This window comes from Lepus europaeus, chromosome 5, assembly GCF_033115175.1.
Source record: "Lepus europaeus isolate LE1 chromosome 5, mLepTim1.pri, whole genome shotgun sequence".
NCBI lineage: Eukaryota > Metazoa > Chordata > Mammalia > Lagomorpha > Leporidae > Lepus > Lepus europaeus.
This window is the reverse complement of record NC_084831.1, coordinates 70,356,354-70,373,330: the sequence shown is the minus strand read 5'-3', so window position 1 is coordinate 70,373,330 and position 16,977 is coordinate 70,356,354. Positions and strand designations below refer to the sequence as shown.

Here is a 16,977-nt window from a genome sequence, read left to right as displayed (position 1 = left end):
TGGCATATTCCAGCAGGAAAAAGATAGTGGAAATCACTGAGCTGTGTAGAAGACCTGTTTACTTATTTTCTGTTTTCTTGTGCTTTTTACTTCAGTGAATTAGGTCTTTTTTTTTTTTTTTTTTTTTTATGGTTAGTTATTTATTTTGAAAGAGTGAGAGAGAGGGAGAGACAGAAATTTTCCTTCCACTGGTTCACTCCCCAGTTTGGCTGCAAAGGCTAATACTGGTCAGGCTCCAGGAGCCAGGAACTTCTTCCTGCTCTCCCACGTGGGTGGCAGGGGTACAAACACTGTTATTCCCAGGGCACTGGCAGGGTAGATCAGAAGTGGAGCAGCCAGGTCTTGAACTGGCATCCATATGGGATGCTGGCACTGCAGGCAGCAGTTTTATCTGCTGTGCCACAGTACCAGCCCCTAAGTCTTATTTTCTAACACAACTCCCAAGTTGTGGAAGGAGGATTACACTTGTATTACAATGCATTATATTGTATGACAATGTATTGTGAATGTATTTATTTATAAATTCAGTATTTCAGATTGAATAGTTGTTTTCTTAAATTTGGTCTTGTGCTTGCTTAGAAAAAACTTGAACAGCTACTCCTGAAATACCCTCCTGAAGAAGTAGAATCTCGACGCTGGCAGAAGATAGCAGATGAACTGGGCAATAGGACGGCAAAACAGGTACTTGAGGAGTCAGCTGCGGGTCCTCGGCACGGTTTTGGTAGTTTTTGATTGAAGGCTAGCACAGCTGAATCAGCAGAGCCACCAGATCCTTTTTAGCCATGGAGTGCTGTAGTATGTGGTGTTAAATAAAAATGTATTTAGTGGCAGTTTGAACTTACTCTGGACTTTATGATGAATTTTAAACTGTTAGCATTGATGAGATAGACATTTACATTTTAATTTTTAAAAGCTACTTAGATATTCCATACCATGTCATTATGTTAAAGGGCTTGTCATGTATGTTTCTTTAGGTTGCGAGCCGAGTACAGAAGTATTTCATAAAGTTAACTAAAGCTGGCATTCCAGTCCCAGGCAGAACGCCTAACTTATATATATACTCCAAAAAGGTAAATAGAAAATATTTGAAAGTTAACTTCAGATTAAATTGATTCAATTTAGAATTGCTATGTAAATGTGTACATATTTGTCAGAGTTGTCTTATTTTAAAAATTATGTTTAGTGTAAGCATTTTATTGGGTGTATGCAAAGGATAGGATTCTATTACTGGTACTCAGTGAAAATCACTGAGCTTTAATGATTCTTCATTACTATGGTAATACTGAGCTGATGGCAGTGTTATTACTGATGGTAATAATAGTGAGTGTTAATGTTATGGTTGAGTGCCCTGGACCAAGTGCTGTGCTACAACCTTTTTATAAATGAGGAAGCTGGGATTTAGAGTGTGTTGAGTAAATTGTCTGGTACCATAGCTAGTGAGTTTGAGAACCACTAAGACTTTTCCTGTTTCCTATGCAGACCACCACATTAAAATGTAACTTGTGTTTTGTTTTAATTACAAAAAATGAAGACAAATAATTTGTTTTTTTTTATTTACTTTAATAAGTCATCCAGTGCTGTCATCCTTCTTTATTGAAGCTAACTCTTTTATCAGTCTTTTAAATTTTTTTTTTTAATTTTTTTGACGCTTGTTTTAATTTGCCAGTTGTTTAAAGATTTTGGATTCCCACCACCCCAAATATAGCATTACCTATAAATATATATATTTTATCTTTTTAGCTTCACTGGTAACCAGTGTTTCAACCTAGTGGCTCTAATTATCCTGGTTAATTTCTGGGCTGATTTTATAGCTGTGTTATGCACTTTTATGTGTTCAGTGCTAAGACTGGATGGATACTGGAGAAACCTGATTGTGTTATTTTGTGTATACTATAGGTTAATATGCATTTTGGCTGTGATGTTAGCACAGCCACAGTCACAATATTTCCTTGCTATGGTCAGAGTTTAAATTTTGACACAGGTGAAATGATTGTTCTTGATGTAGCTGAGTTATTCTTTGTGCCTCTAGTGTTGATCATGAGAGGCGGTCTGCATAGATGTTGAGAGCGAGAGCTTTAGGATCATGTAGACCTGGTTTATAATTCTGGTTCTGCTATCTAGCTGCAACACATTAAACAAGATGCTTAACCTTCTGTGCCTCAGTTTCTTCATCATTAAATTAGAGGTGAGAGTAACTATAAGAATCTTATGTGTAGAAGATAGCATTGGTATAGAGTAAGCAACCAGTGTTAAGTAATTATTTTCAATTACTCATCTTGGTGTAGAAAGTTTCCTTTTGCTGATTAGTTTCACACCTGGCTTTGGCCACTTAACTCTCTTCTGATCTTCTTTAAGATGACCATGAGAAGAGTTCAGTGCAGCTAATATTTGAATTTCAAAAGTGTGTTAAATATTATGGATACAAATAGAAGCTAGACACTGAACCTGTGGTCTATTTTACAAGTGTTGGGGTATTTCCTCTACATCTTTTCCTTTCTTTCTTTTTTTAAAGATTTATTTATTTGAAAGAGTTACAGAAAGAAAGAGATGGCTGCAATGGCCTGGTCTGGGCAAGTCCTAAGCCAAGGTCTAAAAGCTTTTTCCTATCTCCCATGTGGCTGCAGGGGCTCAAGATTTTGGGCCATCTTCCACTGCTTTTCCCAGGCCATTAGCAGGATTGAAGTGGAGCAGCTGGGACTTGAAGTTTTGCCCATATGGCATGCTGGTGTCACAGGCTATGGCCTTACTCTCTATACCACAGTGCTGTCCCGCCCAGTGACCCCCCCCCCCCACTTTAAGGCTAGTTGTGCTTTAAAAATCCAGACAATAGCAACATAGAAGAAGATAGAAATGAAACACTTCCAGTAGACTTGCTAAAAGTAACATTTCTATGTTTTTTATATCTTCAGTGACTTTCCTCTGTCTTAATCAATTAATTCTTTCATTTAGTCTTCATCAAGCAGAAGACAGCACCCCCTTAATAAGCATCTCTTCAAACCTTCCACGTTCATGACTTCTCATGAACCACCAGTGTATATGGATGAAGATGATGACCGATCCTGTTTTCACAGCCATATGAACACTGCTATTGAAGAGGCATCAGTAAGTTATCTATTAGAGTACAGAATGAAAGGGCCATGGTTTTCTAATTATTCCTAGTCTTCAGGGAATATTGATTTCTTCTAACAAGTCAGATTTATAGTTTTTTAATGATGTACTCTAAACTTTTTTTTTTAAGATTTATTTATTTATTTGAAAGGCAGAGTTATAGAGAGGCAGAGCCGGGGGTGGGGGGGAGGTCTTCCATCTGCTGGTTTACTCCCCAGGTACCCCCAACAGCTGGAGCTGTGCCATTCCAAAGCCAGGAGCCAGGAGCTTCTTCAGGGTCTCCCATGCAGGTGCAGGGGCCCAAGGACTTGGGCCATCCTCTACTGCTTTCTCAGCCCATAGCAGAGAGCTGAATTAGAAGTGGAGCAGCCAGGACTCGAACTGGTGCCCATATGGAATGCCAGCACTGCAGGGACCAGCTTTAACCGTTATACCACTATGCTGGCCCACTCTAAACATTTTTGGTAAAGAAAATTTCAAACATATATACAAGGGGCCAGCGCCATGGCTCACTTGGCTAATCCTCCGCTTGAGGTTGCTGACATCCCATTTGGGCGCCGGTTCTAGTCCAGCTCTCTGCTGTGGACCAGGAGGGCAGTGGGGGATGGCCCGAGTGCTTGGGCTCCTGTACCAGCATGGGAGACCAGGAAGAAGCACCTGGCTCCTGGCCTCGGATTGGCGCAGCACCTGCTGTAGTGGCCATTTGGGGAGTGAACCAATGGAAGGAAGACCTTTCTCTCTGTCTCTCTCTCTCTCACTGTCTATAACTCTACCTGTCCAAAAAAAAAAAAATATATATATATATATACAAGAAGAGAGAATAGTATATTCAACCCACATATTCCCATTACCCAACAGTTATAGCTTATGGTGATCTGGTTTTCATTTATTTAGTTATTTAGTTATTTATTTTTAAAAGGTTATTTATATGGGCCGGCGCCATTGCTTAACAGGCTAATCCTCTGCCTTGCGGCGCCGGCACACCGGGTTCTAGTCCTGCTTGGGGCGCCGAATTCTGTCCTGGTTGCCCCTCTTCCAGGACAGCTCTCTGCTATGACCCGGGAGTGCAGTGGAGGATGGCCCAAGTGCTTGTGCCCTGCACCCGCATGGGAGACCAGGAGAAGCACCTGGCTCCTGGCTTCGGATCAGTGAGATGCACCGGCCGCAGTGGCCATTGGAGGGTGAACCAATGGCAAAAAGGAAGACCTTTCTCTCTGTCTTTCTCTCTCTCACTATCCACTCTGCCTGTCCAAAAAAAAAAAAAAAAAAAAAAAAGGTTACTTATATGAAAGACAGAGTGACATACACAGAGAGAAAGAGAGAGATCTTTTGTCTGCTGATTCACTTTTCTAAAGCTCACAACAGAGAGAGAGAGAGAGAGAGAATCTTCTGTCTGTTGATTCACTTCCCTACAACAGCTGGGACAGGGCCAGGCTAAGCCAGGAGCCTAGAACTCTATCCAGGTGTCCCATAGGGTAGCAGGAACTCAAGTACTTGAACCATGTTCTGCCGCTTCCCACGTGCATTAGTAGGGAGCTAAATCAGAAGTGGAGTAGCTGTTAAGTGGCACTTTGATATGGGATGTGGGCATTGCACACAGAAGCTTAAACCATTGCTGCATTATGCTCGTCCCTTATTTTCATCTAATATTGTCTGCACAACCCACTCTGCCCTATGTTATTCTGGAGCATGTCCTGTACGTTTCAAAATATGATTATCGTGTCTTTGCAAAGGTGGTTCTTTATGTAATAAAATAGGTAGTCTGTTCACATTTTCCCCAGTTAGGATATCCTGAGTTTGTTTCCTTCAAATTTATTTGTATTGGTTTAGATCCAGATAAAGTCCATAAATTGTAATAGGTTTTTGTGTTCTTGTGCTCTTTTTTTCTATTTGCCCCTCATACTCTTTTTGTTGAAGAAGTGGGTCATTTTGTGCTGCAGAATTTACCACATTATGAATTTTATTGTTTGAGTATCCTTCATGTGTGTTTTTAAATAAATTTTTAAAAATTTTATTTATTTATTTATTTATTTTTTGGACAGGCAGAGTGGATAGTGAGAGAGAGACAGAGAAAGGTCTTCCTTTTTGCCGTTGGTTCATCCTCCAATGGCCGCTGCGGCCGGCGCATTGTGCTGATCCGAAGCCAGGAGCCAGGCGCCTCTCCTGGTCTCCCATGCGGGTGCAGGGCCCAAGGACTTGGGCCATCCTCCACTGCCTTCCAGGGCCATAGCAGAGAGCTGGCCTGGAAGAGGGGCAACCGGGATAGAATCCGGCGCCCTGACCGGGACTAGAACCTGGTGTGCCGGCGCTGCAAGGCAGAGGATTAGCCTGTTAAGCCACGGCGCTGGCCTAAAAATTTTATTTATTTACTTAGAGAGAGAGAGTGCTTCTGTGTGCTGGTTCATTCTCCAATGCCCTCAGTAGTCAAGGTTGGGCCAGCCAAAGACAGGAGCCTGAAACTCATCTGTGTCTCCTACACAGGTTGGAACCAAGCACTTGGACCATCACCTGGAGGGTGTGCATTAGTGAGAAACTAGACTTGGAAGTAGAGGCAGAACTCAAACCCAGGCACTCCGATATGAGATGCGGGCATGTCAAGTGACATGTTAACTTCTGTGCCAGATCCCTGTTCCTTTCCTGTCATGTAACTTGTTCCTCATCTTCTTGAATTTCCTCTAAATTGATAGGTCTAGAGAATTGATAAGATTCATATATGTTTGTTAGAATAGGCAGGACTGCTTCATGTATTCATTCATCTGTCTAATTCTCTCTCTTTTTTTTTTAAAGATTTATTTATTTGAAAGTCAGAGTTGCACAGAGAGAGGAGAGGCAGAGAGAGAGAGAGAGAGAGAGAGAGAGGTCTTCCATCCGTTGGTTCACTCCCCAGATGGCCGCAATGGCTGGAGCTGTGCCAATCCGAAGCCAGGAGCCAGGAGCTTCTTCTGGGTCTCCCACGCGGGTGCAGGGCCCAACAACCTGGGCCATCTTCTACTGCTTTCCCAGGCCATAGCAGAGACCTGAATTGGAAGAGGAGCAGCCGGGACTAGAACCGGCATCCATATGGGATGCCAGCACTTCAGGCCAGGCGTTAACCCACTGTGCCACAGCAGCGGCCCCTCTTTCTCTTTTTTGACATAGCAGTCATTAACCATTGTGTTGGTCATTTAGTTTATTAAATATTATAAAATCATGATATTCTATCATTTATTCATTTGAGGGAATGTTCTATAAAGTAAGCCTCTTTTACCAACGTATTTGAAGGTACATATAGGAAAGGCATAATACTTTCTTGATTCTTTTACTTTATTGTTTTTAAACTAATGAGTTAATTGTCTTTTGTCCTCCAAAGATGACTGCCAACTTAAAGGTTTGTGTTCTTATCTTTCATTTTAAGCTCATTGAAACAACACTGTTGTTTGATCATTTGGAGACTACTCATGTTGACTTCTAAGTTCTTATAATGAGTCTCTACTAGTGTTTAATAGCTTCCTTAATACTGTTTTGAAAAGGAAGATAGAGTCTCTTCATGTGTATTTCCTGCCTTAGACCTAGAGTCAGTCCTGTTTTCTTTTATTGGGAATGGTATTTAGAGATTATATCCTGACTCTAGGATTGTTACAAGCTGCTGGATTGATTACTGTTTCTAGATCTATTTACTGGATAGATCTGGGAAGTATGTAGTGTTTTGTTTTAAGGTTGAAAGTCATTATAATCATGTGAATATTTTCATTTGAAGTTCAGTTTAGGAACTATAAGGTTGTAACTCACTTTGCTTATCTTAAAAATGTGTCGTCTTTCTCCCGTGGCACAATCTCGGTTTCCTAGGATATCAGCATCTTACTTTGTTTCCTACTACTCACAACAGTTTCAGAATACATACTACTAACACCACCATCAACAAAGGATTACTGAAAACCAATTTTTTTTTAGGTCTTTTTTTCTCCCTTATAATGTATCTCGCTACAGAAGTAAATTACATGAAATTAAGTTTTAAATCATTTTGGAATAATAATTGCTATCTGTATTGTTAACAGTTAAATGCTAATTTTCATTAATTCATTTCATTTGCTTTTCACTCATAAAGATTCCTTTGTATTGCTGTTAATACTTTTTATTATTTTACTATTCCTGAAACTCCATTTCGTTGAGTTCCTAATGTTTTTCTCATTCCTTGATTAAGGAACATAAAGGTTACTTTTTATCTTTCTTAATTCTCTGATTATATGTGTGTGGAAAAGGAGATTTTAATGAAAAGTCAGTAAATAAAAATGAATTCCTTTACTCTGTTTCTAGACTACTCAAATATTGATTATATTATTTTCCTTTTATACTTGTTTTTAGAAAAACGGCTAATATCTGATATATCAAGGCATCTGTGTATGATTTATACTTGTTATTATTAGGATGGGAGAATTTTTTTTTTATTTTTAAAAAAGAGTTAGTTATTTGAAAAGCAGAGTGACAGAGAGTGGGGAAAAGTGATCTTATGTTCACTACTCAAATGGCTACAATAGACAGGGTCAGGCCAGGCCAAGGCCAGGAGACGGCACTCCATCCTGGTCTCCCACATGGATGGCAGGGATCCATGAACTTTGGCCATCTTCCACTGGCTTCCCAGGTGCACTAGTAGGAGCAGAATTGGAAGTGGAGTAGCCTGAACTACTGTGACCCAAGTGGTAGCTTAACCCACTGAGCCACAAGGCCAATCACAAGAGAAATATTTATTTTAACCTTCAATATATTGGGCTCTGCTAGGATTCAGATACTTAGTTATGGACACAAGAAATATTAGGAAGTATTATCTTTATGTTCATACATCTTTGTCTTAAAGGAAAGAAAAATGCATAAGCACATCAAAAATGACAAATTTTCAAAAGTGCTTCAAGGGAAAAATAAGTGCTATCATATTTATTTAAGAAGTACTTAGATTGGAGTTCAAATGGAAGACCTGGCAGAGTGACAGTGAAGATGATACTTGAAGGATGAATAAAAATTAGTCAAATGAGCAGTGGTAGTAGAATAGTTGCAAGAAGTATGTTTTGACAGAATTGATAAAATATAGTAGAATCAATTCAATTTAACCTTTTTGCTGTTGATTTTTTTTAAATGAGCCAGCAGTGTAGAATGTAAAATTTGTGCATTTCAGTTTATCTTTGCAAAAGAGCAGTAGCTAGAGAGATTAAACGTGTATAATTTATTCTACAGTTTGAAACCCTTATACCACTTTAGTCCCTTTTATGATTACTCCCTTGTAAGTAAATTTAAAATGATTATGACTAGGAAATCTGTTTATGAGTGAGGATTTAAAAAAACTTTTAATTGTAAAATACACAGAACATAAAATGTACTGATATTTACCATTTTTAAGTATGTAGTACCGTAGTATTAAATATATTTGCATTATCATATAACCACTGGCAGAACTATCTTTGTCCTATAAAACTGAAACTCTGAACCTATGAAAAATTTCTTTATTCACCTCTCCTCTGGCCCCTGTCTTCCACTATTCTACTTTCTGTCTCTGTGAATTGGACTGCTGTAGGTACCTCATGTAAGTGGAAGTATGCAATTAGCCCTCCCTAGCCATAGGTTTCACATCTGCAGTCAACCAGCTGTGGATTGAAAGTAATTCGGGAGAAAAAAAATTGCATCTGTACTGACTATTACAGGCTTTTTTTCTTGTTATTCTCTTCACAGCATTTATGTTGCATTCCGTATTGTAATAATGTATTGTAATAATGTAGATAAGATTTAAAGTATATGGGAGGATTGTATAGGTTATTTGCAAATACTATGCCATTTTATATTGAGGGCTTCAGCAGTTTGGTGTCCACAAGGGGTTCCTGGAATCAACTCCCCTCTGGAGTCTGAGGATGGCTGTATAATATTTGTCTTTTGTGACTGGCTTATTTCACTTAGCACAGTGTCTGCAAAGTTTATGCATTTTGTAGAATGTATCGCAATTTCTTTCTCCTTAAGACTAAATAATACTCTGTTATGTATGCCACATTTTGTTTATTCCTTCATCTGTTGATGGATAGTTGGGTTTCTTCTATCTTTTGGTATCTTGAATGATGTTGCTGTGAACATGGGCATACTAATCTGAGTCCTTGCTTTCAGTTTTTTTGGGAGGTATAGATCAGAAGTTGAATTGCTAGATTGTATTTTAATTCTACGGGTTTTCAAATTAATTAATTTAATTAGGGCCCGGCACCGCGGCTCAACAGGCTAATCCTCCGCCTAGCGGCGCCAGCACACCGGGTTCTAGTCCCGGTCGGGGTGCCGGATTCTGTCCCGGTTGCCCCTCTTCCAGGCCAGCTCTCTGCTGTGGCCCGAGAGTGCAGTGGAGGATGGCCCAAGTGCTTGGGCCCTGCACCCCATGGGAGACCAGGATAAGTGCCTGGCTCCTGCCTTCTGATCAGCGCAGTGCGCTGGCCGCGGTGGCCATTGGAGGGTGAACCAACGGAAAAGGAAGACCTTTCTGTCTCTCTCTCTGTGTCCACACTGCCTGTCAATAAATAAATAAATAAATAAATACAATAAATAAATACAATAAAATAAATGAATTAATCTTAGAACGGCAGAGAAAACCCCTTACCTGTTGGCTCACTCAGCAGTAACCCACAATAGCCAGGGCTGGGCCAGGACAAAGCCAGGAGTGGGGAACTCAGTCCAGGTCTCCCATGTGGGTGGCAGGGACTTAACCACTCACCTGCCACTTCTCAGGATACGCATTAGTACGAAGCTAGAATCAGAAGTAGAGCTGAGACCCAAACCTAAGCACTCTGATGTGGGACGTGGATATCCCAAGTGGTGTCTTAACCTCTGTGACCGCTCTTATTTTTGTTTTTGATAGTAGCCATCCAGTTAGATGTGACATGATGTAACTTTTCTGAGTTCTGGTAACCAAATTTCATAAAATCCTTACAGGGCTGGTGCTGTGGTAGAGCGAATTAAGCTGCTGGTTAAACCTCTCACATTGTGTATCAGAGTACCTGAGATTGAGTCCTGCCTCTGTTTCTAATCTAGCTTCTTGCTGACGCACCTGGGAGGCAGCATGTGATGGCCCAAGTACTTGGATTCCTACCAACATGTGGGAGACTTGGATGGAGTTCCTGGCTCCTAGGTTCACCCTGGCCCAACCTCAACTGTTGTTGATATCTGGGGAGTAACCCAGTAGATGGAAGATCTCTCCATCATTCTGTCTTTCGAATAAATAAATAAATAGTTTTAAAAAAACACTCTTAGATTTAAAATGCAAATTTAAAAATTTAAAATTTATAAGTATGTGTACTGTTTGCCTTTGCTTAAAACATCTGAGTTATTAAATTTAATTATAACATTTCTTACCCTATTTAATCATTTGAGCTGCACCATATTTGTATATACTATTACTTATGTTGTCTTTCTCAGTGGTGACATATGAAGGTAAGAATTATCATTTAACAACTTGAATTGACAAGAATTTGAAATGGATGAAAAATAAAGATAAGGTAAAGTGTGAAACTGTAAAGAATCTTTTATCCAGCTGCTTACAATAGATAGTTGGGAAACCACTGGGAGATTTTTAAGTAGTGGTATGAACAGAGGACCAATCTGAGAAAGATTTTAGAAAGTATTAAGGGCCGGCGCTGCGGCTCAATAGGCTAATCCTCTGCCTGCAGCGCTGGCACACCGGGTTCTAATCCTGGTCGGGGCACCGGATTCTGTCCCGGTTGCCCCTCTTCCAGTCCACTCCAGCTCTCTGCTGTGGCCAGGGAGTGCAGTGGAGGATGGCCCAAGTCCTTGGGCCCTGCACCCGCATGGGAGACCAGGAGAAGCACCTGGCTCCTGGCTTCGGATCAGTGCGATGCTGAGGGTGAACCAACGGAAAAGGAAGATCTTTCTCTCTGTCTCTCTCTCTCTCACTGTGCACTCTGCCTGTCCAAAAAAAAAAAAAAAAAAAGAAAAGAAAGAAAGAAAGTATTAAGTACTGACAAAATTTGTTGGATTAGATTTAAGAGTGAAAACATTAGGATAATTCTTAGATTTCTACCATAGGCTGCTGAGCATTGAGACAAATCTAGGTTCAAATCACCCAACTCTGCAAATAATTAACTTTGTGACATTGGACAAGTGTTATAATTGCTATAAATGTCAATTTCCTTGATGTAAAGTGAACATAGTAGTTAGTAATAACAAACAAAGCAGGGGAAATGAGAGGGGTTGGGTTGTCTGATTCAGGGTTGGAAAGCAGTGGAGTAAGGATCAGTGAGTTGGGGATGCTTTTAGGAAATGGATGTCCATGCAACCAGACATTAGGTAGCAAAGGAAAGGAATGGATGTGGGGTGACAGAACATAGAATATAGAAAGAGGATACTGAATAGAAATTGCAGTGAGATTTTAAAAAACGTTATTTGCAGTGAGACAGTAAAGAAGAGGACAGAATGATCACATTGTAGGTGGGAAAATCTAAACTTTGTATTTTGGACGTAAAACTCTTCCAGTGGAAGGAGGGTCCATGGTATGGCTCCCGGAGTGGGAGCCTGAGATGGAATGTAGAACTGGTGTAAGAATGGACGCTAGAAATAGGGGACTGGGTGGCTGTGGAGGTTATGAAGTTGCCCACAATGACAAAAAGTATTCTCAGAATTTTTAAGATTTATTTTTTTATTTGAAAGGCAGAGTTGCAGAGAGAGAGAAAGATATATCTTCCATCTGCTGGTTTACTTCCAAGTGCTTGGACCCCTGCTACCCACATAGGGGAACAATTTGGAGTTCTAGGTTCCTAGCTTCTGCCTGGCCCAGCTCTGGCCATTGCAGATTTAGGGGAGTGAACCAGCAGATGGAAGACCTTTCTCTCTGTCTCTTCATTTCTCTAACTGCCTTTCAACATCAGCAAAAAAGTCCTCCAGAACTATTAGTGTCAAATATTGCTAATGTGTCACTAATTTTCTTTAAATATTGAACGGTAAGTTATCTTAAAAGTGAAAAAAAGGAAATTATTTTAAAAGTGAAAAATAAGATCTTGCAAATAGAGACTCTGTATCAATATTTCTTAAACTAGTTCATTATAATTATCAAACTAACATTTTTGTGTTCTGCTTTGTTCTTTTCAAAAGGATGAAGAAAGTATTCCTATTATGTATAGGAATTTACCTGAATATAAAGAACTACTACAGTTTAAAAAGTTAAAGAAGCAGAAACTTCAGCAAATGCAGGCTGAAAGTGGATTTGTGCAGCATGTTGGCTTCAAGGTAAATTTTGCCTCATCTTCCTATTTAATTTTTGAAAAGTGATAGATACTTTAAAATGGTTTCTGCCAGTTGGACTCTAAAATTCGCAAGCATACAAGGAGAATAAGTTTATCTCTTGTCTTGTTGGTTTACACAAAGTAGCATGCCAGCATTCATGATGTCAAGAGAAGTATGATTGAGTAGAAAGAAGACAAACATGCAGGTATGTAGAATATGAGGTAGATTATTGTGTGTGGTGGTTTATCTTTTAGTTGCTGTTGTGCATGGATCAGTAAAATTTTTTTCCCCTTTCAAGTTGCTTTCTCATCCCATTATATAAAATATTGAAATACACATTATTTAGATACTCAGTAAATAAAATGGACCTAGTTCTTGCCCTTATGCTGTTTTCATTCTCATAAGGAATTTAGGGAAGTAAAACAAAGCAGTTAAGTACAACTACAGTGCAGCCTAAAGACTAGTCAGACTGTTGAGATGCCTTGGAAATTTTACCAGGGAGCTTATTGTATCCTAAAAGTTTGGGAGTTGAGATGTTTCATGCAGAGTATAACATGAAATTTGCATTTCAGAAAGATCCTTCTAATTACATAAACTATTATTGTTGATAACCTTTAGGAAGGCAGAGGGTTTAGAACTGAACCGCTCTTAGTATCTGTTCTAGTGTTAAATACCATAGAACAATGAATTCAGTTGTGTCATTTAATGCACTTAGAAAACAATGTAAAGGGGATATTTTTCTGGGTGTAGTATGGAGGCTGGATTCGAGGAAGGTAAGTCTGGAGGCAAGGACACTATTCAGAGGTTCCTTTGGAAATTTAGACAAAGGATGAGGGTATCTTGAACTTAACTGGTGGATTGAAAATACAGAGAGGCTGACAGATTTGGGAAAGCTTTAGGCGGTAGAGTTGACTTGCTTGATTAAATTAGAGGGAGTGATGCTGAGGCTGTGAACTTGGTAGTGTTGGTAGTATACATAGAAGTATATGTGCTGTGGGGCCAGTGCTGTGGTACAGCAGGTTAAAGCCCTGGCCTGAGGTGCCGGCATCCCATATGGGCTCCGGTTCTAGTCCTGGCTGCTCCTCTTCCAATCCGGCTCTCTACCATGGCCTGGGAGGGTAGTGGAGGGCAGCGCAAGTCCTTGGGCCCCTGCACCCACCTCTGGCTCCTGGCTTCGCATTGGCACATCTCTGGCTGTGGCGGCTATCTGGGGAGTGAACCAGCGAATGGAAGACCTCTTTCTCTGTCTCTACCTCTCTGTGTAACTCTTTCAAATAAATAAAATAAACCTTAAAAAAAAAAAAAAAAAGTATATGTGCTGTGTTGCTGAGAAAGTAAAGTGAAAACAAAATTATTCCTCTGGCCCCTCAGAGCAGCTATTAGCTGTAATATATTAAATGATTTTTCCCGCTTGTTCATTCATTCAGTGACCCTCCTTTTTCCATTACATTTTGCTAACCAGCAGCTCTCACCTTTCAAAGGAAACTTGCTCCATTTCTCTCAAAACAAAACTTGCAAAACCCACCCATGGCTTGTTTCTAAGTTTCTCTGCCACTCTGTTTGGCCTGATGATCAAAGAAACAAGAAATGGGATTGATTTTCATTTCCCAAGAATTGCACAGAAAACACTGAGCTATCAAATCCCACCATGTAAGAAAGAGCTGAATCTTTTTGTCATGATGGATATTGGTTATTAAGTAAGGTAGGATTTTGTGGTTACTTTGGTTTATGTTATCTGTGTTAACCTATCAAAACAGTTTTGTAACATATTTGGATCATTTTAATTATAATAGTACGTTAGTGTTTTTCAACACTGGTCTGAGGTACCTAAACAAATGCCCAAGTTTGAGATAATTCAATTTAAAAGTTTTAAATAGGTTTAACATGTTAAAGATTATTCCTTGCAATGTGCTTCTTATTCACCTGGATCTTGATCTTGAGTTGCTGGAATTTTACCTAGTTTGCTGGAAATTATATCTAACTGACAACCCTTTTGTGTTATTCTTCTCTCCAGAGCATGGGGAACAAGGAGAAGATGTCCTGGCACATCACATGTTTCTCTGCGGAAAATAAAAAAGCTTGTGAAATGCTGTCACTTAACAGTTTTCCCTCTCTGAATCTGTTCTAGTGTGATAACTGTGGCATAGAACCTATCCAGGGTGTTCGGTGGCACTGCCAGGATTGTCCTCCAGAAATGTCTTTGGATTTCTGTGATTCTTGTTCTGACTGGTAAGTGTTCTGACAAGGAAAGAGCTTTTCAGTCAGCTAATCTGATCTCTAAGCTTAGAAAATAGCCATGCTTAGTGAATTAAACTTTGTTCTAATCAATTAAAATTTATCATAGCACATCTCAAATAACTTTCCATTAGAGATGTTGATAGATTAGTGGATTTAAACAGAGCTGTGAGAAAGTGTTGTAATACATGAACTGAATTGTATCCAGTGGCATGTAATGATATGTTCCTGTGTGTTTTCTTTGCAGCCTACACGAAACAGAAATCCACAAGGAAGATCACCAATTAGAACCTATTTATAGGTCAGAGACATTCTTAGACAGAGACTACTGTGTGTCCCAGGGCACCAGTTATAATTACCTTGACCCAAACTACTTTCCAGCAAACAGATGACATGGAAGAGAACATCATTTCCTAGTCCTCTTCAACACATAGCAATGGTATCATTGTTAAGTATGTGCACAGTTTGGAAAGATTCTCTGCTTTCCCTGAAGTGACACTCACAGCATGAGAGCTTCCCGAGTGTTCTCGTCAAGTACAGCCCTGCACGGTTGTGGCTCTAGATCACTGTCCAGCAGCTGAACATTCCTGGTGAGCAAAGGGTTTCCCTGGGGAATTCCTCACCACCACCTTGAAAGCCTTTAGGTGGTGATCTTAAATGGGCGAGATGGAAACGAGAGCACACATTAAAGTGAGAGTAAATTCCAAAGGTTTCAGAGAACTTGATCACAAATATGATAAGGAGAAGACAAAAAGTATTTATATTAAAGCAGTTTAGTAGCTTTCAGTTTTGTGAAAATAGTTTTCAGCACAGAAACTGACTTCTTTAGACAAAGTTTTAACCAATGACGGTGTTTGCTTCTAGGATATCCACTTTAAAAGAACTCACTGTCCCAGTGGTGGTCGTTGATGGCCTTTAGTAAATTGGAGCTGCTTAACCATATTGATATCTAATTTCTTTTAACCACAATGAACTGTCCTTCTTACCAACAGCGAAGCACTACAGGAAGCAACTGTGGCACTGCTTCCTTAACCAGCTCATGGTGTGTGAATGTTATAAAATCGTCACTCAGATATATTTTTTAAATGTAATGTTATAATAAGATGATCATGTGATGTGTACAAACTATGGTGAAAAGTGCCAGTGGTAGTAACTGTGTACAGTCTAATTCACAACATTAATTCCTTTAAAATACACAGCCTTCTGCCTCTGTATTTGGAGTTGTCAGTACAACTCATCAAAGAAACTGCCTAATATAAAATCATATATATGGTAATAATTTCCCTCTTTTGTAGTCTGCACAAGATCCATAAAAGATTGTATTTTTATTACTATTTAAACAAGTGATTAAATTTAGTCTGCGCAGTGAGCAAGAGTTCACATGCATTCTTTTATACTGCTGGATTTTGTTGTGTATCATTTAAAACATTTTGTATGTTTCTTCTTATCTGTATACAGTATGTTCTTGAATAATGTTCATTTGTCAGGAGAACTGTGAGAAATAAACTATGTGGATACTGTCTGTTTATATTATAGAATGCTTGTTGTGACTTCCTTTTGCTTAGGTTTTGGATGCTCTACCAGTGTTAAAACCAGAAATTGGATTTTTTAGGGGGTTTACTTCACATATATAAAGGGGCTTCTTTCAATCCTTTGTAAAGAGTAAGGAATGTGTGATGGAAAAAGTGAACTTGCAAAGTCCTGTGGAAGATGCTCCTGTTTTCAGTCCGCGTGTGCTGAAACAGTAAATTAGTTTACCATAAAAAGGGGTCGGGGCGAAAGAAAGAAATAGAGGCCACAGTTAAAGAAGGCAATTCAATGCCCAGATGTGACAACTAAGCTTAAAATTGAAAATTTTTATTCCAGTTATTCTTGATGAAATTTAAGACCCCGCATATTTAAATACATGGTTTTTGAAAATCACCTTGTTTTCTGACTTTAGGAAAAAATAAGTATAAATATTTTAAGGTGGAGTAGGTATTATACTTCACCTGATATTTAAGACTCGTGTTTTAAATATTGGGGACATTATTTACTAGTTCTCCTCAATACATAGCAGTATACTAAAATCATACCCTGAAACTTTTAAATTGAGAAAAGTAATGTAATTTAAAATAAAGAACTGAGAATTTTAAAGATCATTGATGATATTGATATAATGTAATTGGAAAGAAAAGTAAATGTACTCTGGAATTCCTGTGGAGGAGCAGAGTGGCACTTCGGACATTTTGATACTAACCATTACATCTGCCCAAATACCTGCCTTGAACCTGTGATTAGGCAAGACAGTAGCAATTGATGGTAACTTCTGTGTTTGTGCAGAAATAATACTAATTAATTTTGGAGAGCCATTCAGATACAAAGTCTCATCAAGTATGAAGAATGCTTTGGAAAAGGATT

General features: G+C 39.2%; 1 protein-coding gene across 6 annotated transcripts in view; it reads left to right on the top strand.

Annotated features, from left to right (window-relative positions):
- The window catches only part of ZZZ3 (zinc finger ZZ-type containing 3), a 106,737-nt gene extending 90,622 nt beyond the window's left edge, over nucleotides 1–16,115 (top strand). For all 6 annotated transcript variants that reach the window (XM_062191574.1, XM_062191572.1, XM_062191573.1 and 3 more), the window contains 6 exons: nucleotides 580–681; nucleotides 975–1,070; nucleotides 2,950–3,102; nucleotides 12,211–12,345; nucleotides 14,471–14,571; nucleotides 14,825–16,115. In XM_062191574.1, coding sequence (XP_062047558.1) covers nucleotides 580–681; nucleotides 975–1,070; nucleotides 2,950–3,102; nucleotides 12,211–12,345; nucleotides 14,471–14,571; nucleotides 14,825–14,969 — 732 coding nt within the window. In that variant the 3' untranslated portion in view covers nucleotides 14,970–16,115. The remainder of the gene's footprint in view (nucleotides 1–579; nucleotides 682–974; nucleotides 1,071–2,949; nucleotides 3,103–12,210; nucleotides 12,346–14,470; nucleotides 14,572–14,824) is intronic.
- Nucleotides 16,116–16,977: the final 862 nt, after the last annotated feature.